At 35.2% G+C, this 25,913-nt stretch overlaps 1 protein-coding gene across 35 annotated transcripts in view; it reads left to right on the plus strand.

Moving 5' to 3' along the window:
• The window catches only part of dlg1a (discs large MAGUK scaffold protein 1a), a 220,470-nt gene that overhangs the window by 52,268 nt on the left and 142,289 nt on the right, over positions 1-25,913 (plus strand). For all 35 annotated transcript variants that reach the window (XR_015492472.1, XR_015492471.1, NM_001442050.1 and 32 more), the window contains 1 exon segment: positions 20,396-20,563. Coding sequence is in view for 33 of the 35 variants with exons in the window: in NM_001442050.1 (NP_001428979.1) it covers positions 20,396-20,563 (168 nt within the window). In the remaining 2 variants the exon portion in view is untranslated.

Consider the following 25,913-nt stretch of genomic DNA (forward strand, 5'->3'; position numbering starts at 1 on the left):
CTTCCACCACTTTGGTGTACTTAAAAATAACAAAGTCCTGAGGGACTTCTTGGCTTCTGTTTACTGAAATAGACTGATTTCAGCTTGATTGAATGCAGCATCTTATAATTGTTTGCTTTCTTGATTAGGACTAAATAAAGCCCAGGCCTAAGATTCCTTTCAATTCATTTTATGCTTGTCTAGTTCAGAGCGGGATGGCAAGTTCTTTTAGTTACATAACCGCTTGGTCCTCTGGGTGTCTTTTAGCCTGCGTCCCAATTAAATCTACTATGTGTGAATTCTTGTGTTTGTTTGTTTCATGGATGATTTTCACTCTCTCTAAGTCTACTAAACATTGCAGTTTGCCCAGAGTGTAGAGGATTACAGCTTCTCACTTTGCGCCTTCACGGACTGATCTGTCCTAAAAAGCTTCTTGTCGTTATAGCTTACCTTCTTTTCGTCTAAGCATTAGATCACAGAGCTTGGGGAAGCCCTTGTTAATGCCTAATGACCATCAGTCTCTGGCAGTGTAGGGCTAGCTCAGATCGAGATAATTTTAACCTAGACCTGTCTAAATAAAGATGATGCTCTGCTTGAGTCCTCACTGGGTGAATGTTTTATTTATAAGGACTGCATCTTGCTTCCCTTTTTCAGGATAGTGAATCACACAATAATAAATAAGTAAAACTTCAAGAGCTTACAGTGAATACGTAGCATCACGAGATTTGAGTACTGTTTTACAATAAGATTCAGTGCATTGAATATCAGCTGTTATTATTGTATATATATTGTATATATAGCTGTTATTTTTGTGTTTAAGTAAAACCGTGTGAATTAACACTAGATAATTTAAGTATTCACATACAGTTAAAGTCAAAATTATTAGCCCCCCTGTTCATTTTTTCCCCAATTTCTGTTTAACAAAGTGAAGATTTTTGTCAACTCATTTCTAAACATAATTGTTTTAAAAACTCATCTCTAGTAACTGATTTATTTTATCTTTTGAATTTTGACCTTTAAAATGTTTATTCAAATTTTAAAAACTGCTTTTATTCTAGCCAAAATAAAACAAATAGGACTTTCTCCAGAAGAAAATTTATTATCAGATATACTGTGAAAATTTCCTTGCTGTGTTAAACATCATTTGGGAAATATTTAAAAAATAATAAAAAAAATTTAAAAGGGGGGGCTAGTAATTCTGACTTCAACTGTACATTAATTCAAAAAAAAGGGCAGCTTATGTTTAGAACCTATATTACTAACTGCTGTATTCAGTAGTTGTTTACCAACACTTACTTTATTTACTCTTGTAAACTAATTGATTAATTATTTTTACAGGGTTTCTGCATGTTTCACAGAGTTAAATTTAAGACTTTTTAAAGTACATTTTTTAGACCATTATAAATTAATGTTTAGACTCATAAAACGCTTTATCAAATGGCCCAGATGGAAAAGATTTTTATTTGACCTATCAAAAATTTTTTTATAATTTATTACATTTAATAATACAATTATACATTAATAATACACAATTCAAATATTTTAGATGTTATTTATTAGCTAAATATTTTAAATATTGTGTAAAAACGAGCAAGCTCTACTTGTATCCATATACTTTTTTTCCGAACATAAAATTTCCTTAAAAAAAAAAATGAACAAATGTTTTAAAAGTTTTTAAAACTTTAATAAACTAAATCTATTGACAACAATCTGTCCAGATTTGTGTCCTCAGCAGTAAAAACATGGAGATCTTTTAAACAAACGTTATTGTAAGGAAAATAATTATACCATTATGATAAATAGAGTTAAAAATGACCTTTTTAAATAACAAATTTAAAGTTTTATTGAGATGGATTGTTGGTGATTGTCTGGGTTTTGGCCAGATTGGGTAGCAATACGAATAAATTAAAATTAAGACCTGTTTAAAAAAAAGATTTAGGACCTACAATACATTATCACTGTAAATTTAGGACTTTTTCATATTGGGTGCTAGTGGCTGGGATGCACAAGAAAAGAAACCAAAAAGCCACTCTGGCGACATCCTAACATCCTTTTTTATTTACAATCTCCTCACTGCTGCTATATGGCACTCATTTTCGCGTGTGTTGTTTTTTCGACCTGAAGTGACTAGCACGAGCGTGTGGTTTCCTTCACCACTTTCAATGCGCTTTGTGCTGGCACTCGCGTTCCCCTGCCATTTTTCTGTAACTACAGTAGGCGAACGTCAACAATTTTCTCAGAGGATGACAAATGGACAAACTATTGCTGCAGCTTTGATACAAATTTAAGGAGAATTAAACAACACTGCAGTGTTTGGGTGTGCTGTGTTTATCTGAGGTACAGTAATTAGTCTGCTGGTACTGAAATGTGTATATTCCATACAAAGGGTAAAGCAGAATTGGTTAGTTCTACTTGCATGAATTGCGGTGCGCTCGCCGTATTTGGAAAAGTTAAGATGTTTTAAACTAGGTGTGCCTGGAAAATGCTCGTGCATCACTCGTGTGTCGCTTGGACACCAATTTAAAACCCGTTTAAAAAAAGATTTAAGAACTACAACACAGTATTTCAGTAAATGTAGGACTTTTTAAGGCCTACAATTTTGGTTTTGAATTGTAAGACATTTTAAGACCCCTGTTTTATAAACCAATTATTACATCTCTTGTTGACCTACACACTCATTCAAAACTTTTGTTTTATTTATTTATTTTTAAAAATAAAGCTATACATTTCCTGATCAGAGCCAGCATAATATATTAAGCACAGGTTTTTAAAATCAGAAACAGCTTGCTAATATCTGGTCTGGTGGGTTTACTGTAGTGCCGAAGAGATAAAAATTGGAGTAGGTTTGTGGGAAGGGGACTGAAGGTTGTTTAAATAATACAGCACCTCTGTCCATGCTGTCATCTGGCTTTAAAGACGCCTGACTGCAGTGAAGCCTGTTGGATACACAAGATTCCACATTGATAATTAAAGCTCACATGCACACATGAATCCTTCCTCAGATGCTTCTTTGCTTTGCTTAAACCCCAAGCATTTGTCAGATGAAGTTAAGCTGAGCTCTGCATAGCATTGATTTAATCCTGGGATGTGCTTGCCACACAGAAAGTGTTGAATGAGTGTGTGATATGCTTGTTTTTTTCTTGTGTAAAATGAAGGTTTGCTCTTTTCTTTTAACTTATGTATTCGATTTATGTTCTGTCACGTTGATCAGCTGGTTTGTCTGTAAGCTGACATACGAGGGATCCACTGATGAATTTTGGCTTTGAAACACTCCAGTGTCCTTGTATCTGTAATTACACTCAGTAAACAGTGGTGAGTGTGGTGAACTGATGACCTTCATGACCAATCACTGTCATTTCTGTTGATCACGTGAACACAATGGCAAATCAGCGCTGTTTAAAAACATACTCAATGGCGCTCAAACATCAGCTGGAAATGGACATTTTTGAAACTTCATTATCCATTGGTACAAATTCCAGTATCATGCAACCCTACTAGAAAACCTCTGACCTAATCCTTTCCCTAAACCCAACCAATAGTGTTTCTGAACGCAAGCGTAAGAGACAAGGGTACTCTGACCACATAGTGGTACCTTGATTTTACATAGATTATTTTCTTTTATGGAATTAATCGTGCTTAACTGGACTCCATGGCAAACATATTTGAATTACAAATCGTAAACATTAAGTTGTTTTTGTGGTATTTATTGGTGTTTTGCTAAGAATGGCATGAAAATATTACTTTATTTGTTGAAAGTATGTCCTTGTAAATATCATTAGTGTGAAAAGGAACAAATATTGTTGTCATACTGCAATGTACCATTATTATACCATAACTGCAGTCAAATGTTATGTAAAAGTCAAAGTATGTTTTTGGTGTTTTACAAAATTGTGAACTAAAGCACATATTGACACATACAGTTGAAGTTAGAATTATTAGCCGCCCTAAATTATTAGACCCCCTGTTTATTTTTTTTAACACATTTCTAAACATAATAGTTTTAATAACTCATTTCTAATAGCTGATTTATTTTATCTTTGCCATGATGACAGTAAATATTATTTGACTAGATCTTTTTAGACACTTCTATAAAGCTTAAAGTGACATTTAAAGGCTTAACTAGGTTAATCAGGTTAACTAGGCAGGTTAGGGTAATTAGGCAAGTTATTGTATAATGATGGTTTGTTCTGTGGAAGATCAAAGAAAAAATAGCTTAAAGGGGCTTATATTATGTCCTTAAAATGGTGTTTAAAAAATTAAAAACTGATTTTATTCTAGTCAAAATAAAACAAATAAGACTTTCTCTAGAAGAAAAAATATTATCAGACATAATGTGAAAATTTCCTTGCTCTGTTAAACATCATTTGGTAAATATTTAAAAAAGAAAAAACGTTTAAGGGGGGCTAATAATCTTGACTTCAACTGTCTATGATTGATTGAGCTTCTGTTTATTTCCGCTGTCAGTGATAAATCTACATTAAATAAATACACATTAAACTGGTTTATCATGGATTTAGAGCATCTACAGTGGCTTCAGAAACACTTGATCCCATGTTGGCAGCTACAGAGGTTGGTAGATGTGATGTAAAGGTCAGCAGATGCGTGCCATAGTAATTTCTTCTCTGACAGAGATTTTGACGGAAGGATGTTTGGTATGCTGTGGACAGCTTGTTTTCCCCTGGCCTGCAGAGCTGTTTATTAGGTTTCAGTATCAACCTCATTCCTCCCGCTTTCCCCACCTGCTGTCTTTGTCATCAAACTCTAATGCCTCCTTAAATAGATACCGCTGTGAAAATTAAAATGCCAAACTGTATGAAATGGGTTTCTTTACAACAGAGCTGGTCTTAACAGCTGTTACTTGCTGATAAACGATGACCCAGTGAAAATACTTACAAATGAATATCAGAAAAACACATTATTTAAGTAGTATATGGGTCAAAGATGAGATGTCCTGTGTTGTTGTTGCATCAAATTAAGCATAATAGTAATAGAAATGCAAATGAGTTTTCTGCTTTAAGGTGTCATCATTTAGCACCATTCAGTGTAACAAAAATGAAATGTACGTGTTTACACTATACACTAACTGGCCACTTTATTAGGTACATTTTACTAGTACTGGGTTGGACCCTATTTTGCCTTCAGAACTGCCTTAATCTCTTATGGCATAGTTTCAATATCCTAAATATTCCTCAGAGATTTTGGTCTATATTGACAGTAAAGCATCACATAGTTGCTTCAGATTTGTCAGCTGCACATTCACGATGCGAATGTCCCGTTCCACCACATCCCAAAGGTCCTCTATTGCATTGAGATCTGGTCTGGTGACTGTGGAGGCCATTTGAGTTCAGTAAACTCATGGTCATGTTTAAGAAATCATTGATTATTGATGATCATGCTGGAAGTAGCCATCAGAAGATGGGTACACTGCCCTTCCACCTCAAGGTTCTACATGTTGAGGATTTAGAGATGCTCTTCTGCATACCTCTGTTGTAGCGAGTTGTTATTTGAGTTACTGTTGCCTTTCTATCTGCTGGAACCAGTATGGCCATTCTCCTCTGACCTCTGGCATCAACAAGGCATTTGTTCTCACAGAAATGCTGCTCAATGGATATTTTCTTTGTTTTTCGACCATTTTCCGTAAACCCTAGAGATAGTTGTTCATGAAAATCCCAGTAGATCAGCAGCTTCTGAAATACTCAGACCAGCCTGTCTGGCACCAGCAACCATGCTACGTTCAAAGTCACTTAAATCAACTTTCTTCCCCATACTGATGTTCGGTTTGAACTGCAGCAGATTGTCTTGACCATGTCTACATACTGAAATCCATTGAGTTGCTGCAACATAATAGGCTGATTAGAAATTGTTGTTAACGAGCAGTTGGACAGGTGTATCTAATAAAGTGGCTGACGAGTTGTATATGTATACATGTATGTGAGCGTGTGTATTTATGTAAAATCTTGCTGACAAATTGCTAATTGTTTTTTTTTTTTTTTGAAGAAGAAGAAAAGTTCCAAGTAAAAAGTGTAACATTATAGTTAATTAATTTTTTAAGGGCATGCATGTATACTTAAAGATAGTCTTTTAATATGTCCTTTTTAATAAATAGTTCTTATTCTAAATATACTTTATAATATTTTAGTATGTAAGCGATTACATTGAACTGCGTTTAAAATGAAAAATCTGGGCCTAAAGGGAAAATTCTAGGTGCATGGCTTAAAACTGAATATTCTTTGTGATAATTATGTATTGTTTTATTAAATAATGTAAAGTTATTTTGTTAAACTTTATTCAATAACTTGTATTATACTTATAAGCACAGTAAAAAATCTTTGACATTGAACGAGTTGAGATGCATCATTTTATCAGCATTGCCACGAAAACACTTGCCAGCAGCAGGAACAAGTATACTGCATATAAATGTCCTGTCTGCACATTATTAAAGTGAACTTTGCTTAGCATGAGTGCTATATGCAAAGATATGGTGCTTGAGCAGAATATCCAGAGCAGGATACTGAACTATTTTGAATCATGGCGTGTGCGCAAGCTAGTTGACGGTGCGCTCCTCTGCAGAACAAGCCATTGAAATGAATGGGGTCATAGCGCAGAGCAGTGCTTTTCATGTCCAGTGTGAACAGAGCTTCACATTGCTCAGTGACAGCCGGTGGGAGAGTGAAACTGCTGGGCATTGCAGTGCAGCATCACCTTTATTTTTACAGTTTATTTTTGGTGAAAACCAGTAAAAATTAAATCAATTAGAATAATTACCCTGCAGATTCCTGTAAAAAAGACAGCTTTGCTTTCCAGCTTGGATATGTACTCTTGTATCTTGAAGATCTGCATTGGGCAGTTGGGATCCTTTTACATATTGACTTATATAACTGAGCACTTTCCATTTAGTCAGTTAACCGTGAAGCTCCTTTTGTGACCGGCAGTTCCACATGCTCTCACATGAGCATCATTCATTAGCGATTCGTTACGTAAGGCATGCTAGAATTGATCACCCTCTTTGTTGATAAGCTATTAGAGCAGCAGAGGGAATCCTACTGAAGTGTGTAAAACATCTTACAATGCAGTTGCCTAGAGTGCATGTGATGTAACAAGGCCATGTATGAGGAAAGAAGGGAAGATGTGAAGGAAGACCTGGAGAGAATAAGCACTGCTTTGAGTTCTTCCTTCTCTGATCACACTAGATTTTAAGCATGCAAAATTAACCCTTATCAACTTTGAGCAATGGGATGTTTTTTTTGCTTCTAGGTGTGTGTTGTAAATAAATTAATGATTCTCAAACAAGTAACACCCAGTATAAATGCCTTTTTGAAATCCAAAGAATACAACACGTAAAACGATTTTGTGTCATTCCAAGCTTTTATGTACTGTATACCTTTATTCTGACTACTGATAAATGCTATCTGAGTCAAGTCAGCGTTGGAAGGATGTGCATTATGGTATGTTTTATTTATTGTAACATTTAGAAAGGATTACAGCGTACTTGCAGTCCAATTCCAACGCATTAATACTGAATCTTTTTGAAAGTTAGAGGTAATGCACCCAATTTTCAAACCTCTTCGCCTGTCTAGATGCATTATTTATAAGCTTTCATGGAAAAAAAAAGGCTGAATACAAGATTTCTGGCTTAAAAACTTTTTTTAATGCTTTTAAAGGGCATATTTTAAGAAGAAATGGAATGTCCTGTTAATGTTGACTGCTTCATTTCATTCCTACCTGATTTAATGTAAATGAAACAAAAATTAATAACAGGAAGGAAGAAAAAAATAAATAAAGTAAAAATAATAAAAATAGCTGTGCTGACTAGGCATGGGCTGATTTTGACGGTAGGAAAACTTGGATATCATAATCACAATTTCATGGTATTACTGCTTTCAAATATATTCTTTTTTAAAAATGTCTGGGTAAAAAACGAAAACTTTTTTTGAACAAACAACGGTTTTTGGGGCGAAGCAGTGGCGCAGTAGGTAGTGCTGTCGCCTCACAGCAAAAAGGTTGCTGGGTCGCTGGTTTGATCCGCGGCTCAGTTGGCGTTTCTGTGTGGAGTTTGCATGTTCTCCCTGCGTTCGCGTGGGTTTCCTCCAGGTGCTCCGATTTCCCACACAGTCCAAAGACATGCGGTCAGGTCAATTGGGTAGGCTAAATTGTCCGTAGGACCCGACCACATTGCTGTGGCACGGGAATAAATTTTCGAATAAAGTGCGGGAGCGGTCGGTAACAGGTTTAATTTTGGACTGGAGCGGGCGGTTTAACATTATTGCTTCCGGCTCCCGACTTGTTTGTTACTGTCTATGCGTGTGTGCGCGAATGAGAGAGAGAGAGCATTGTGCTGTCTCTCTCTCTCTCTCTCTCTCTCTCTCTCTCTCTCTCTCTCTCTCTCTCTCTCTCTCTCTCTCTCTCTCTCTCTCTCTCTCTCTGTGTGTGTGTGTGTGTGTGTGTGTGTGTGTGTGTGTGTCTGTGTGTGTGAATGGAAGAGAGAGTGAGACGCTGTCTGTGTGTGTGTGTGTTTATACAGACAGTGTGTTATAGGCTGTCTGTACTCTGTATAGCTGGTTGGTTTTTAGTTTTGTTTATTTGTAATGCTTCTTTAATATTTTATTACTTATTTTACATGTAATTCGTATAATATTTGTAACATACAAGTTATAACATACAAGACTATTGTTAGTTTAAAATATTATCTAAATATCTAGTATATTCTGCATTTTTGTACCTAAATCCTCATGCGATAATAATTAAAACTGTAAAAAAAATTAATTATTAATCAGCTGAAAAAATATTTTGCAGGATTGGTAGACGAGTAAAGAGGCCAAATTTCTCTATATTTGATTTCTTAATGAAGAAGAGGTTTGTCACTGTCATAAAGAGGTCAAATCTATGAGGTCAGATTATTTTTCTTTCTTTTATTTCTCGCCATGTCTTCAAGCAGCATTTGCTCATGGCTGTTGTTCCAGTCTTGTCCAGTCTGAATCTTCACAGTGATACAGAGCTTTCTCATAAAGGACCCACAGCTGGCTTCCTGCTGGATAATTATAGTCATCTCAAGGGAGAGCTGCCAAGAAACAGACAGCCGTCTCCTTTTTTGATCTGTAACGAAAACAAAATATGTGCTTGTTTGGTTATTTAGGAGTTGCGCTCCTCATTTGTGCAGTAAATCCTACTCTTGTTTGTTTTCAACTAACGCTTGATCAAAACTTAAACAGTTTTTTTTATTCTTTGAAGCTAATTGTTGCGGGTGCAAGTAAACATTTAGAAATATAGACTGTTTTTTCTTTGATTGCTGTTGTTTGTTTGTTTTTTACAGTAATGCCATGCACTTTAAAAAGATGCTTGCTGTTTGTACAAACAACTTACTGTATTTTAAATCTGCTGAAACATAACTCTTGATTTCTTTTGTGGACAACTTAATTGTTTTGTTTAAAACAAAACAAGTTAACTTAATTCCTTAATGTTGTCCCAACAACAATCGATTATGTGGAACCCAGCATTTTTACAGTCTAGAAGAAGCATTTTGCACTCAAAAGATATTTTTGCTGTTTGTTCAAAATACTTATTAAAAGAAAATACGCTGCAACAACACAAATCTTGCGTTTGTTTTATGGACAACTTAATTGTTTTATGCTCAATCAGCTTAAAATTGTGAAAACCATAAAGTTAACTTAATCGATTTGCATTGAGATGAAGGGATTGTATGGAACCCAGCATTTTTTACAGTGTGGATTCTACAAAGAAACTTTTATCGAAGATTTCTTAAAATATATATACTTTTTCTCAGTGCGAAGAGCATTTTAGTAAGGCTAGACCAGGGGTGGGCAAACTCGGTCCTGGAGGGCCGGTGTCCTGCACAGTTTAGCTCCAACCCTAATCAAACACACCTGCTTATAGATTTCTTGTGATCTTAAAGACACTGATTAGCATGTTCAGGTGTGTTTGACTAGTGTTGGAACAAAACTCTGCAGGGACACCGGCCCCCGAGGATCCCTCGAGGTTTGCCCATCCCTGGGCTAGACACACCACAAGATAATCAGGCTGATTTTTTCAGATGATGTTTCCTCTTTCGACAGGTAGTGTCCCGATTAGCTTGGTGGTTGAAAAGATGATCTCATCAGATTTTCCTGTGGTGTGAGGTGTGTTAAGAGTGACTTAATCTGCTTTTTAAGAATGTTTGAGGTGCTCCAATCACGAATTGTAAATATTTATCGTAAATGCTGACCAGAAATCCTGTGTGTGTGACAAACACGCATATGAGTCAGAGATTATTGCGTGAAATGAAACGATGTCCAATCAGAACAGCAAGCTGACAGAAACACAGTTATGCTGCAGCACAAAGCGAAACACATTTAGATGGCAGAGATGGAGGATCAGTTTGTCAATGTGTGGCAACAGCATGCATTTTTATTCATATATTTTTCTGTTTATTCTTAAGTCTCAGTAAAATTTGTGAGATTTCATGTGTTCACATTCAGAACTTTTCTGTTTGTTACATAGTGGTGGCACACCACACACTGTAGGTGTTTGGGATCTGTAACATTTTGTAAATCTCATGCACTTAAAAAACAACTATATTTTAGTGTGTACTCAGCCTACTCTAATTAAATGAACTATTTTCCACTTTAATACAGGCTGTGGATGTTAAAGGCTCCTTACGAAAACACTAATGTTAATAAACTGCATAATAGTTTTTTTTATTTAATTTTTTTCTAGTGTATGTACATTTAAAAAAAATAAATGCTTCATTGGATTTACAAGGCAAGGCAAGTGGATGCAAAAGATCTATATGGGCTGTATTTAAACAAACTAATACAAATGAACATTACTAAGTTTAATTTGTTTGTTTAAATTCAGCCAATTCAAATTGTTTGCAACCACTTATCTTTAAAAAAAATTGCAAATCCAATGAATAATTTTTTATATACATGTTGCTTTGACTTTTATTATGGGTTTAGATTGCACAACATTAGTTCAAGTTTCAAGTTGGTTCAATTGCTCAAGGTGCTGAAGAGATTTTTAAATGAAACGCTATTTTTTAATGAAATAGGTGCAGACACACAAGAATTAGTTTAATTTTATTCAGTGTGTCATAGCAAGATTAGCATGTTTCATTTTTTTCAGTCCTCCACAATGGGTTCTGTTACATCGGCCACTAAGAGCACAGATGCTCTTTCATAAAAAGCTTGCAAACAGTGAGATTGAAGGAACACAATTGCCTCAAGGTCTCTTTGGATGTGGATCATGATTTTCTATATGGACATTTATTTTGTGCAGTCCAGGAATGTGTCCACTTTTGGGTTTCTTTCTTTTTTGTGGGGTGTTTTGCATCTTTTCTAATGCAAAACACACGACTCCTGTTGTAGGGCTTTACACAATATTGATATTTGTTTAACCATAATAGTGTGAAAGTTTATTATTTGAATGTGTTTTTAAGGCCTGTAACTTTGCATTTCAAGAGCACTTAAAACATTTGGGCACAAATAAATATGATGTTTGGAGGTGTAACAAAAATTAATGGACCCTTTTCACAAGAATGTTATGGTGCATTAAAAAAAAACATATTTATATGTATTTAGTAATGTATTATGTCATTTGCATCAAATTGCAAAAAGATAATTATTGCTTGTCAAGGCATTTGTAAAGCAGAGTGTATGAGCAGGACAGTAAATTTGACATTGTTTTCTCTTCTTGTCCCTATCAGTCTATACAGTTATACAATTTAATACAATTTATTTTATTTGTTGCCTCTTTCTGAAAGTCTTGATAACACCATTGTGGAGTTTTTCTTTTATTATTTCAGCAAATGGGATTGTAAAAAAATTATTTGCTGTACTATGATGGCTTCGCTATTGAGAAACTCAGAAATGTGAAAAGTAGGGATGTCCCAATCAGTTTTTTTTTGCCCTTGAGTCTGAGTCAGAGTCATTTGATTTTGAGTATCTACCGATACTGAAACCTCATGATCAGGCCCAATTTCCGATCGCGTGAACAGATCTGGACATCCATAGTAAAAAGGGTCCATGTGTATTTAATTATTTATTCGATTTATGCAAAAAAAGTTTTTTTTATAATTTTTGTCTCGTTTCTAGTCCAAATGTACATTTCAAAGCAAAAATTTAATTATTTTACTTACCCCATTGGCAGATAATTTTGCTTGTTTTAAGGAAAAAATCTTAATTTTGACTTTTTTTTTAACATGAAACAAAACAATATTTTTTCTTACGAAGCAAAATGAGAAAAGCATTTTTTTTACATTGTGATTGTTCAATTTCTCTATATGAATACTGTTAGACTCCTCAGAAATAATGGCTATTCAGCTATTCAAACCATCTTGTGAATCTGTATTCATGTTGCAATATTTATTGCAGCAAAATAAAACATTGCAGTATCAGATTTTTCCAATATCATGCAGCCCCACTCTGTAACAAATTTTTTTTTTTTTTGACTTGTTGGTTTCCAGAAATCAGTTGCTAGGATTGCCTTCACAATGACATGACGCATATTGTCACAGACGGCAAGTGATTGGTCGGGAAGCAGTCTGCTGTCTGACATGTTTCTCATCTACAACACAGCTAGAAGTGAGAATTGCATTACAGACATTATGGAATTAAAAAAATATATATAAAAATTTTATGTATGTAATGTTTCATGCAATTGAATTGTAGCAAAAATAAACAATGTTTTTCAATTCTAGCAATTCAGCTTGAGGCAAGTTTATTTCAGGGAACATTTTGCAAGTGACCCCTAGAACTTTTTTTAAAATTTGCTTTATTTGTATTGTCATCTGGTGTCTTGAGTGTGACTGAACACAGGCTGCTTCAGTTCTGGATGAGCAGCAGCAATGCGCTTTGAAAGTTTAATTTTAGGTTTTGCAGTGAGGACAGCTGGGGAGGAGTGAGGGCCATGATGTTTCCTAGAGAGACAAGAGGCAGAAACTATTTTAATTCTGCTCACAGCACACTGTCTGTTCAGATGTCAGCTCTTTCTTCATCTCCCAGGTTGAAGTACGTGTCAAAGTGGGATGTGATGATCTCGTGTCTCGTTCCTGTCTGCCCTGTGGATCGCAGCAGGAAAAGGCCAGACACAGGGAGAGGAAGTACAGTACGCTGCGCTCACTGGAATGGCATATGAAGTTGTGATCAAATATGCACTCTAGTTTGACTTAAGTTTTACAACGGCCCTTCTGGAAAATGAAGTTTGAGCTATTTTGGAGTTGGCTGGGCAATGTGACTAACTCGTATCTTGATACAATTCATTTCATATCCTGATAAGGATATATCACAATATTGTACCATTTCTGTAAAGTCAATCAATAAGTTTCTTTGTAGTAAATGACTATTTTACAATTTAAAGTGTGTATATACTTAAAATTGTACTCTTATTCATATGTGATCATATTTCTCACTTTATTTATAATGTCAGGGCATATGTTTGATTAAAATGTAGAAATATAAAATAAATTAATAAAATATAAAACTTAAAAAAAAAAGAATGATTACAGATCCAAAATTAAAAGAAACAAATACTAAATAAAATGGAAACAATGTTAACAAATTACAAACAAAAATTACAACATTTTTACAAGGCTGTTATTCAATATTCTGTCTGCATCCCCATAAAAAGAATTATAAATTATTTTCAAAATGAGCCTAAACAGTGTATTTTGTGACATCACAAAATAAAGAAGAGAGCAAAATGAAACCGTAGACCTTAATATATATTGTTATATTGCACAGCTCTATTTTGGAGCATCAAAGCTAGTTTTTACTTTAGCTGGTCCAGGATCATTTGTTGTATTTTACCCGTTTGGACCATTTGTTAACCAAATGTTTTAAAAACTTTGAGCATAATGCTTAAAAGCATAATGATGCCACTATACACAATATGTGTGTGGGTAGGTACAGTATATATGTATGTACTGCAAGCACACTTCCTGACAAAAGTCTTGTCGCCGACCTCTGTTGTAAGAGCAAGAAATAATAACAGAACATCTAGCTGATCAATTGGAAAAGTGGCAAAAGTTAGATTTATTTAATTTTGATAAATCGTATGCTAAACTGCATCCCAATCATCACAAATACTGCAAAAGACCTATTGAAATCCACATGCACCCAAGATTCTAAGAGAAATCAGTCAAGTTTGGTGTAGGAAAAAACATGGTTTGGGGTTACATTTAGTATGGGAGTGTGCGAGAGATCTGCCTAAGGTTTCAAGACATTTGTGCTGCCCATTGCATCACAAACCACAGAGGAGGGCGAATTCTTCGGCAAGATCGCACTCCTCCTCAATCTTCAGCCTCCACATAAAAGTTCCTGAAAACAAAGAAGGTCAAGGTGCTCCAGGATTGGCCAGCCCAGTCACCAAACATGTATATTATTGAGCATGTCTGGGGTAAGATGGAGGAGGAGGCATGAAAATGAATCCAAAGAGCCTTGATGAACTCTGGGAGTCCTGCAAAAACGCAACCTTTGCCATTTCACATGAATTTATTAATAAGTTATTAATAACATTATGAAATGTGTGGATTCAGTCATCCAAGTTCATGGAAGTCATAAATAATATCCACTGTACCATGACTTTATATTCTATACTGTACATTATTTCTGTTAAGTGACAAGACTTTTGTCGAAGCAAAGTAAGACATTACTGTACTAATTAAAAATCAAGGTCTGATCATATTTTATTTTGGTAAAATAAGTGTAATCTAGAGGCCTTTGCCTTTCATATAAGCCACTTCTGATACCAAATGATCAATTAGAAGTCAAGTTATTATTTTTTGTTCCTTAATTTGGATTGGTGGCAAGACTTTTGTCAGATAGTGTATTTATGTATATACAGTATGTGTTGCTGTAAAAACGTGTTAATGACGGCAAAGGTTTTCTCTTATTTGTATAGATATCTCCACGATAGGATGGAAAGAGTTAAAACAGAAAATACATTTCTAATATTTCACAAAATCATTTTTGCCTTCTATGAATGCATCCTTGGTGAGCAAAAAAAGACTTCTTAAAAATATCTTCCCGACATCAAACCTGCTAGCCTGTTTTTCCTCGCAAAGCATTGTTTCAGTTTATAAATAAACTGCTATTTTTGTAAAAATGAATTCCTTTCATTATTCAGATTTTTCAGTCTGAAAACAGTGCTTGCCTTTTGTCTGAAAGGCCACACATCTGGGCTCTCGGTGACACCTGTTCTGCGTGGTTCATCCGAGGTGAATGTGCCAGACCTCATAATCCCAAATTATGCTGATCACTTATTTATCACGCAAATGATGGCTTAGTCTTATTGTAGAGCGAGTATGTTTGGTTTGGGCAGCCTGTGTTACAGAGCTCTCCCTAAGGTATTCAAGGAGAAGCGTCTATAATAAAGTGCTGTGTTTGCTGAGCTCTGGGCCTCGCTATGTTTTCTGCCAGATAAACAGACAAGAGCTGACAGTTTTACAGCAGCACGGCTAGACCCGAGACATTTGGGGCACGAGGCTCTTCCACTTCTTAAAATCCTACACAGCATCCATCAAACGGCATTTTCTAGCAGCCGTGCGCCTCTCATGCTTCGGCCTTCTCCAGGGCAGTGGCATTGTATTGCAAAGGACATCGCCTGTGTAAAGCCATTCGTTTTTCACTGCTGTCAAGTTTTCCGAGACCTGTCCTCCTTGGTTGAATAGCCGTGTGAGTGATCTCTCTGCATTTATTAGGTTTTACTGACGTTCGCTGGGCTTGGATGGACCAGCGTTGAGCCAGTCGAGCAGCTCATTATCCAGGCAAGCTGGGCTCAGAGTTCGCCTGAAGCCGAGTCACTGAAGCACTCAGCGGTGTAATAACATCTCCAGAACTGAGCCCCGTCTGTCCCTTTCTCTCCCAGCAGTGGCTCCAAGTTCAAACTCACCTTTCAATTTTGCTGGCATTGTGGCCCGCTGGGAGTGCAGTTTCAACTTTGAGCTGTGAGGAACAAGGCAAAGGGGTTTTGTGCACAGCGGATCTGGCAAAAATGCAGCAGACGACTTTGGATTTTTTGTTATGTTTTTTTTTTTACTGGAGTGTCAGTGGTAGTACTGTAGCACATTTCTCTTCGGTCTGTTTATTAAATGGCTGGACTCTAAAGGACACATTTTTTTCTGCCAACGGGCAAGCCAGTGGTTTTAGTTTAATATAGGTCAAAAAATATATTTTTTGTTGATATAGCTTTTATTGTATTTATTACTTGGGTTTGTTTTTATTCTTTTATAAAAAAAATAATTTGTGATTTCTGTTTTATTCTGATATTTTTTATTTTATTTATTTTTTTTAGGTATGATTTGAATTTTATTTGTTTGCTTTGTTTTAGGTTGTATTATTTTGTGCCTTTTTAGGTATTTTTTTCTCTCAGTTCGGTTTTTGCTTTATTCTATTTTTAGATGTGTTTAGTGTTAGTTTTGTTTTAGATTTGGTGTTTTTTAGGTGTCATTTTGGGCTTTGTTCCAGGGCTTTTGTTTTGGAATTGTTTTATTTATATTGTGTTTTTTTCTGCCTTGTTATGGATATGTTATGGATTTAGATACGTTTTTTGTTTAAGGCCCTATCATACACTTGCCGCAATATAGTGCATGATGTGTTTGGCACGATTTGTTGTTTTTTTTTCAGACCAGTGTAACTCTAATTGTCACGTTTTTGTACAATGTTGTTTAAATAGCAAGTCCATTTGCGCCACATTGTGGACTCATGGGTGTTCTGGTCTAAAAAGGAGGTGTACACAAATGTCTTTACATATGCATAAAAAATGTAAGAAATAAAATGTTACAAAAATTATTAGTTACTACATAAATATAAAATACTACCTCCAAAAGTGGATTCAGACATGCTCTTAATGCTTTTACGGCTTGTGCTTTAGACTTTGCGCTAAGATCGTTAAAACAGAGCCCTTAGTGTTAGTTTTGTTTTAGGTTTTGTTTTTTTGGGTCCTTGTTCTATGTTTGTTTTATGTTTTTTGTGTCTAGTGCAAGCACACATGCTGTCATTAATATTTTAGATTAATTTGATTTGAAAGAGAAGATTTTTTCATGCTAAATAACATTGCATCTAATTCAGCTTGTGATGTACTTTTTTGATGCAGTGGTTAATGCACCATTTCTTTTTTGTTTTCTTTTTTTGGGTGCTAAAATAGGGCATGGGATTCTACCGTGTATCTCTCCATATGGGCGAATCCACTCAGTCTTCCCCATGCTGCTCAGAGGCGCTGATGTTACTGTAAGCAATCAGCATAAGACCCCAACTTGGAGTTTGTCCCACTTTTTTGGGGCATCTATTTTCCCTAAGAAACCTGCCCTCTTTATCTTCCCTCTAGACTTGTGTTTGCATTTCCTAACCCATATCCAGGAATGCTATAGAAGAGGGCATATGCATCAGGGTCAACAAGGCACCTGCACAAGATGGATGTCTGAGGATGAAAAGCTCTCCTAAATAATTTGCGAATCCCTTTCAGAAAGTTACAGCACAATATTTCACATACGGTCGTGGCAGATTGGGGTCGACTGTGATGACTGTGTAGCGGGTGCAATACGGGGGTTTCTGGCTCATTTAAAAAGTGTTTCCCATCTCAGGAGTGTGGTCCACAGAGAAATGGAGTTGAAATAGTTTTGCAGTTCTAAAACAGTGCTGAAGTTTAACTTTATCAGGTCTTTTTCCCCCTCTAAATATGCAGTTTGAATATGAATGCCTGAGACTCAGAATGAACAAACGTTATATATATATTTAATGTTTTTATTTAAGCTATGATTTGCCATTGTAGTAAATTTTCTTTTTGGCTTAGTCCCTTTATTAATCAGAAATGAACCGCCAACTTACCCACTAGATCACTGGGAAACCCATACATTCTCATACACTTTCATGCACTACCGACCATTTTAGCATAATCAATTCACCTATACCACATGTCTTTGGACTTGTGGCGGAAAACTGGAGCACCCGGAGGAAACCCATGCGATCACGGGGAGAACATGCAAACTACACACAAAAATGCCAACTGGCCCAGCCGAGACTCTAAACAGCGACCTTCTTGCTGTGAGGTGACAGCACTGCCCACTGTGCTTCTGCACCACCCAAAATAAATTCAGTTCAATTAAATTTCATACAGTATATATTTTACTATATATATTTACCTTATCCTCTCAACTTTTTTAGGACTTAGGCCCAATTTCAATTCTTTTACCCCCTACCCCTTTCCCTACCTCTTCCCCTTGGCCCTTGAAACAGAGTGTGAAGAAGAAGGGCTTCAAAATTTACCCCTAAGAAATGGGACACCACTTACACCTGAAAACCTCAACATACAGTATGTCGTCGCAAGCTCTGACTTTATATGAGATCAACGATAGCGACTGTTGTGGTTATTCCAGTTGCATTATTTTTTGGTATTTATCTTCTGGAAATCACTGAAGGCAAGGATATCCTGTTATCATAATGATATAATGTGGCAATAAGATAACTATACTGTGCGTTTACACTGAGGCCATAATCATCTAAACACACGAAAACTACATTAACATTATAGCAGACACTGTAAAAAGCCACTAAACTTTTCTGACAGGGGATTCGACTGTCATCGATTGACAGATATGAAAGTATGTTGTTGGACTACTATACAGGAGTTAGTATTATGGGTTATATTTAGCGAAAAAAAGCATGACGGTAAAACATGACTGCTGTTATTGATGTATTAAAACATGCTTTTTTGTTGTACAAATTTGTAATAATGACAAAAAATACTAATTTGTGCATCAACTTACTTCAGCCATGTTACCGTTGTAGATAGTGTATTCTGTGAAATTTTCATACCCTTTGGTTTCGAGTGTGGTCCTGAAAAATGTCCGTTCCGAGGGCAATCTAGCTCTTTCCCTTAGCCCTACGCTTTCGGGCTAAAGAAAAAATTGGGACACCAATGGGTATGGAAAAGGGCAAAGGGGTAGAATTGGGATTGGGCCTTAATATACTGATTGTAAATTGAACATTAATGTAATCAATAATTTAATCTTAATTCATTCAGTTTTCAATAAAAAAATAATTTTGTACCCTATTTACATTTATTTAAATAGATACAAACTTCATATAATCACTTTATAATTTGAAACAGTACATTTCGGTAATTGCCAATATATAAGTAGTTATATCGGTTTGGTCAATAAATGCTCAGTTTTATTTCATTGTAATCGACCTGATAACAAAATTAAATTATTGCCTCATTAATTAAGATTTTTTATTTATTTATTTTTTAAGTTGAGTGATCACTTTGGAAAAAAAAAATAGAATATTTGGATTTTGATTATGATTTAGCGATAAGAAAAGTCTACACTTCTTTCTTTTGTCGTGTTTTGAGCAGTTGAAGTTTTTATTAAAATTAAATAATTTATACATTTCTTTTGTTTGCAATTTCTTTTTGTAATTAGACTCGTTACAAAATATATCAATATTTGTAAATTTCAGTTTATCAAAGCATCCATAGTACATTCTTCATTTAAATAGTCACCTTAAATGATTTGATTGTGTGGGAAAAAAAGGAATTAATTTTTATTACTTTTCTGTCTTTATTATTTTTTTTTCATCTAAAAAAATGTTTAGACTAACAACAGATTATTCTGTCGTTTTCTTTTGTATGATACCATATATTCAAACATACTTCTATGTTGCATACTTCTTAAAGCGAACTGCTGACCAGAGGGAAATAGCAGAATAAGAATTCATATAGTGCGGTGGGCCTCGCTCCAGACTTCAGTCTAACAAGAGGTGTAGGCATGTCACAAGGAGCTACATGCTTGTATAAGTTGTGAAATATATTGAAGATGCACTTAAATGTTCAGTTCTGGTATGCAGAAAAGGGTTGCAGAAAGAGGAAGTATGTTTAGGTGCAACAGCCAAAGGACTGCAGAATGACTGATAAGTGACGTTACACCAAAACTCCACCTGTTAATATCAGATGTGTATATACAGTATGCTGGAGTCAGGGAAATGTAAGTTAGTTGTGAACCTCCTGAATGTAATTGGGGTGCTGTAACCCAGAGCTCTGTCTTTGAGTTATTCATTTGTATCTAATACATTACTAATATTTTTAACATTGAAGAAAACACTCTCCTGACCTTTTTTATTAAACATGTATGGAATTGGCTATATATGTAAAATAGTTTTTCAACCTCTAATAGCCATTAAAATGTGACTCTTTATTCAAAAGTTGTTTGCAAATAATTTTGATGGTCTCCTTTATTATTTCTGCTAATTATAAGTAACCAGAGTATTTGTAAACTGAGTCGACCAAATAGGAGACCATCAAAATAAGTGTTGCTTAGTATTTTCTAATTTTGGAAGATTAAAAAGAACTCATAAACTTCATAAACTCAAACTGAATTGAGCTTTATAGTAAGCTTTAATAACAGAGAATCTTTGTCTCTTCTCCTCAGAAATATAGATACCAGGATGAGGACACTACGTCACCTCCCGAACACAGCTCTCCACACATCCCAGGAGATGCACGTCCTCCTGAGTTGGTGCAGGTGTCGGAGAAGAACATCTCCCAGATTGAGAATGTACACGGCTATGTTTCCCATTCACACATTTCTCCAATGAAGGTAAACTCTCTCCACTCATTTTGCTCCATGACACATTTCTGTGCTGCATGGCATCTATATTGTGTCTCTGTGCTCTCTGTAAACATGCCTAAATGTTGCGTGTGATAGAATCTCCATCAATGTCATGTTTACGCACACATACACGTACACACAAACACAGACTAAAGTAGAAAATGCGAATGCATGTTGTTAATTATTTCTCAGGATAACTGATCAATCATGATTAATTATCAGAAAACTCTTAATAATTATTAATAAATTGAATATATATTTTATTTCAGTTCAATTTCACATTCATGGCCAGTGTCTGCCAAAGAATGTTTAATTGGAAGGCTATAGATGTTTTAATGTGAAATATATACAATCTTCTGCCTTTTTAACTTTTAGCTAGTTTTGTTTCAAAACAACAGCAAACTTAAAATCTAAAGAATATGTATATTTTTTTTAACAATAAGCAAGATTCAAAAATGTGTGTTTTTTTTTTGTGTGTGCTTTTGAATTGCATTAATAGACCTTTATCTGTGCTTTGACAACTTTTGATGTTAAATTGGTCAAGTTATAAACATTTTCTAGTTGTGTATAGCAATACATTTTAAAATAAATTACAAATAGAAATAAATAAAAAAATTCAATCTAACAGATCCAAGTTACAACAGGTTTACTTTGAGGGATGTAAATAAAAAAAAATGTTCCCAACGCATTTCCTGTTTTACATTTTTAATTTCTATAGCTTCTGAGAATCCAAAAAGAGCTGCACATTGATGAATAATGTTATAAAACACTGTAGCTGTTTTGACAATAAGTTATGAGTGAATTGCTACCCGTTACAGTTATGAAATAGTTTGATAACAAGCAGGAAATGTTATTGGGCAAGTGACATCACCACATTTGGTCTCCATAATTTATTTTATAATATATTGCAATAAACTATTTTGTTTCAAACCATTGGAAGTGTTAGATGTCGCTTTTGGTTAAACTTTTCAACATCAAAAATGGTCTGAACAGAGATTAAGATCCAGTTAGGCAATTTAAAAACAAAAAACAATTAACCGTTAATACCCATAAATTGCAAACTACGAAAACCGTTAACTAGCAAGAAACAATTTAAAATGCTTTTTTCCTTAATTAAACACAAGTAAACTTTACTTCTAGCTCTTGGCTACACTATACCTATGTGATTCAGCAAAGTAATGTTACTTATCTTTTTTTGTTGTGTTAAGTTCAACACAGAGTGTAATGCATCATGTCCAGTATGGGAAAACAGGTCAGTAGCACCTGCTAAAACAATAGCTTGAAAGCTACCTCAATTTTCAATAAGACATTTCAAACTTTTTTCAAACAAACAAACAAACAAACAAACAAACAAACAAACAAACAAGCAAGCAAGCAGATACAGAGCACACATGAAGTGGATATTAGACTCGAAGCTAAACTTGTGTGTTAGCACGTGTTGCTAAGCTAATGACAGTACTGTAAACACAAAGTGCACACTACTGGAGTATTTTAACTGTATATAACTACTAAGAACCCAAAAAAAGTCTCAGAGTGTGTGTGTGTGTGTGTCAGATGAAAAGATAGCACCCGCAAGCAAGAAATTAGCAACATGACTTTAAACTGAAACTGGACTTGTGCACAGTTGGCTTTGTTATTGTGGTCATCATTAATGGATTATAGCTGGTCCACTGAGACTGTTCTGCTGTACAGTGACTCAGTTTTCTGCAGCTGTCGGATGGAGCTCTTAAAATATGGATGCAGAGGGAAACATTTGTCAGAAGGTTAGCCCAGTTATGCATTCATTACCTTATGTTAGCAGTTAGGCTAACTCTGAATGATTCTTTTTTACCATGAATGAGAAACCTTTCAGGGTCAATGCATGTTGTTTTTGAAAACATTGATCAACATTTGGCCAACATGATTACATCTTCACGTTTTCTTGATTGAAAGAATGTTGAGGATTTTGCAGAATGGATTTAAAAATGTAAATTGTGTTAAACTGTTCTGGGAATGCTGGACTCTTACTGGTAGCTGAAAGCCATATCAGATTAGCCAGAATATCTGATAAAATATCACATACCGCCACAGTGTCATAGCCAGACATGATACAATAAAGCAATAAAAGCTTTTACACTTTTTTAGTCTGTGCTGTCAGGACAGTTTAGTCAATTATTTTCAGAGAAAATGTGTATTGTTTGTAATTGTGAAAAAATATATAAATCTAATATGGAAAAAAAAAAAAACTTTTTAAAATCCATTAGTTTTTATTTATTATTAAATGAGCGGAGGGCGAGGCAGTTGTGCAGTAGGTAGTGCTGTCGCCTCACAGCAAGAAGGTCGCTGGTTTGAACCTCGGCTTAGTTGGCGTTTCTGTGTGGAGTTTGCATGTTCTTCCTGCCTTCGCGTAGGTTTCCTCCTGGTGCTCCAGTTTCCCCCACAGTCCAAAGACATGCGGTACAGGTGAATTGGGTAGGCTAAATTGTCCGTAGTGTGTGAATGTGTGTGGATGTTTCCCAGAGATGGGTTGCAGCTGGAAGGGCATCCGCTGCGTAAAAACTGGATAAGTTGGCGGTTCATTTCGCTGTGGCGACCCAGGAATAATAAAGGGACTAAGCCAACAAGAAAATGAATAAATGAATGAATGAATGAATGAATGAATGAATGAATGACATTTGTCGTAATCAGAAAGTTATTTTTGAAAGTAGTAAATTACAATATTTTTTGGGGGGAGTTACACTCCCCAAAAAGTCACTAATACTGTTACTTAGTTACTTTTTATGGAAAGAAATGCAGTATATAACCTTTGAGTTACTTTTGTGTCACTTTTCTTTACCTGGCTGAGGTTTGATCACCACCTATAGAACCTACACCTTCATTTACCTTTAAAATAATATTATATTTTGAGAACTTTCTTAGCCCAGAGCTCTATATGCTGTACACAGATTAATAAAAGCATGTAAAGTAATGTGTTTGCTACATATGTGCATTTTGTGTTATTAGTTAAGTAAATTCACTGTCCATTGAGATACAGATTGCAACAAAGCAGAGTACATGAAATAATTTATATTAAGGCAAAAACAGATTTTAAAACTTTAATGTGTGTGAATGGACAAACCAGCAGGCTGAGCACATTGTAAAACATCTGAAATGTTGTTTTGGTCATTCTAAAATGCCTTAACCATTTCAGTATTATTGTTATTATATTTATTAATTGCCTTCAGGCCTGTCAAGTGCGTCTCTTGTTTTCAATTGCCACCACACGTTTATCGCATGTCGGCATTGTCTTTTGAGGCGCAAGTCGTTTATTAAATAAAGAAAAGATTCACGTAGCTTCTTCTACTGCAGTAAATTTCATTTTTACTGTTGATATTTGGCGCCAGTTAATCAGGAAGTGACTATTTTGTTCAGTTTGTCTCATTGCATGGATTTATTCGCACTTAACGACAATCTATTGTGATGAGTTACAAATGAGAAGAATCCACTGCAAAAATGTAATCTCCGGCCTGCCATTGTTTCTGTTTCTGACTGTCTGTAGCGATGACGGGTGATTCCTGAATGAATCGGTTGATTTAACCAGATCTTCTTAGTGAACCGGTCGATCTAGTTCATTAAATTACACTGAGGTTTCTTGAAACTATTTGGTCTTCAGTAAGTACTTACTTTTAAACATACCGGATACCACCTCTAACGCGAAATAAACCAATATCCTGAGTTATTAAGTTAGTAGAACAGTGCACTGACTAATCTGCTGTAAAAAAGAAACCTGATGATGATGAGTGCGAGCTGACTGTCTGTTACCTCGTAGCTCGCTCTATCATTGAGTGTGTTAATTAACCTAAGGTAATTTTTATTCGGCAATATATTTTTAAAAGGCAATTGAGCAAGGTAAAAAGTAACTCATGTAAAGTAAAAAGTAATGCGTTATTTTACCTGTTACTTTTAAAAGGACATTTGCTACTTACAATGCGTTGCCCACAATACTGTTTGTAATTTAAAAAAAAAAAGTCCATTTGTTTCAAAATAAATATTTAATCAATCACTATAAATCGTTTGCCATTAGTATCTACTTACAGTAAATCATGAAGAGAGCATAGTAATGGGAATGCTTCATTTAAAATAAAAATATATTAAGGTAAATTTTAAAGAATAAAACATTAAATCAGTTTTAACACAAATTGTAAATCCAGAGAAACAATCATTAAAATGACATTTTAATAGTACTTTTCTTTGCAGGCCTGTTAATAATGTCCTACTATTCTGGCTCTCAGAATGGTCCTCCCACTATTTTATTATTATCCTTTATTATCCATGAACAAAAATTGTCGTACATTCGGAAAAACAATAGTGTAGACAATTTTAAATAGTAATTTTATGCAAATATTTTTATTAGTTTTCTGTGCAGGCCTATTAATAATAACCTACTATTGCTCTCAGAACGGTTCTTCCTCCAAATGACAATTTTCCTTCATCCTCCATAAAAAGCAGGTGTTGCAGCGATTTGTCGATGGATGTGTCTGTTTTAAAAGCTACAGTTCCAGAGCTGATGTTTGAGGAGGAGCAGCGTTGGGCTCAGATCACTGGATCTCCCCGCATGCAGACAGAGCCCTGCCTGTCACCTCCCATCAGCCTCAGCTGCACACACACACACAAACACACACACACACGCACACAAAAACACACTCGCTCTGTCATCACTATGAGCCTGCATTCCTCCTAAATCAGTCCATGTGCTTCAGGCTGATGGTGCGTTTCTGGCTGCTGGCCGAGCTGACGCGCAAACATGAGCTCTGGGAATCCGTGCTTCATGCTACGGACACACATCGGCGTTTGCTCTTTGCAGAAGGAAGCATTTTAGCACCTTGTTTGTTGAACACAGTGCTGGATTGTTTGGTTGTGATTTAAGATGGTTATTTTCTTCATATTTAGCCTTGTGATGTGATGATTTGACCGTTTCTATGGGCATTAGTGATTGCAGTAATCGAGCGCCACCTTGTGGTCATTATTTGTTATGAAAGAATCCTTTTTAGTCACAATTTTTAGTTATAACAACCTAGCTAAGCTTTATAATTAAATCAGAGATATGAGACACGCATTTGAACTGGAGGTAATACATTTAAGTTGAAGCTTTATTTTATTTTATTGTAAGATTTAAGTAAATAAATATTGTTTTCTAAATCTGTTGTGGTGATGCTCATGGTCCTCAAATCTTTTTTTTTAAACCTTGTGCCACAATACTGATACTGTTAATACAGTAAAATCAAAATCATATTTAATTGTGAGCGAAAACTAAAAAACAAGCAAACCAAAAAACTTAAACACTTGCTAAATATCTTAATAAATTTTCAAATATTTTTTC

This window comes from Danio rerio, chromosome 6 (assembly GCF_052040795.2).
Source record: "Danio rerio strain M-AB ecotype USA chromosome 6, GRCz13ab, whole genome shotgun sequence".
NCBI classification, from domain to species: Eukaryota; Metazoa; Chordata; class Actinopteri; order Cypriniformes; family Danionidae; genus Danio; species Danio rerio.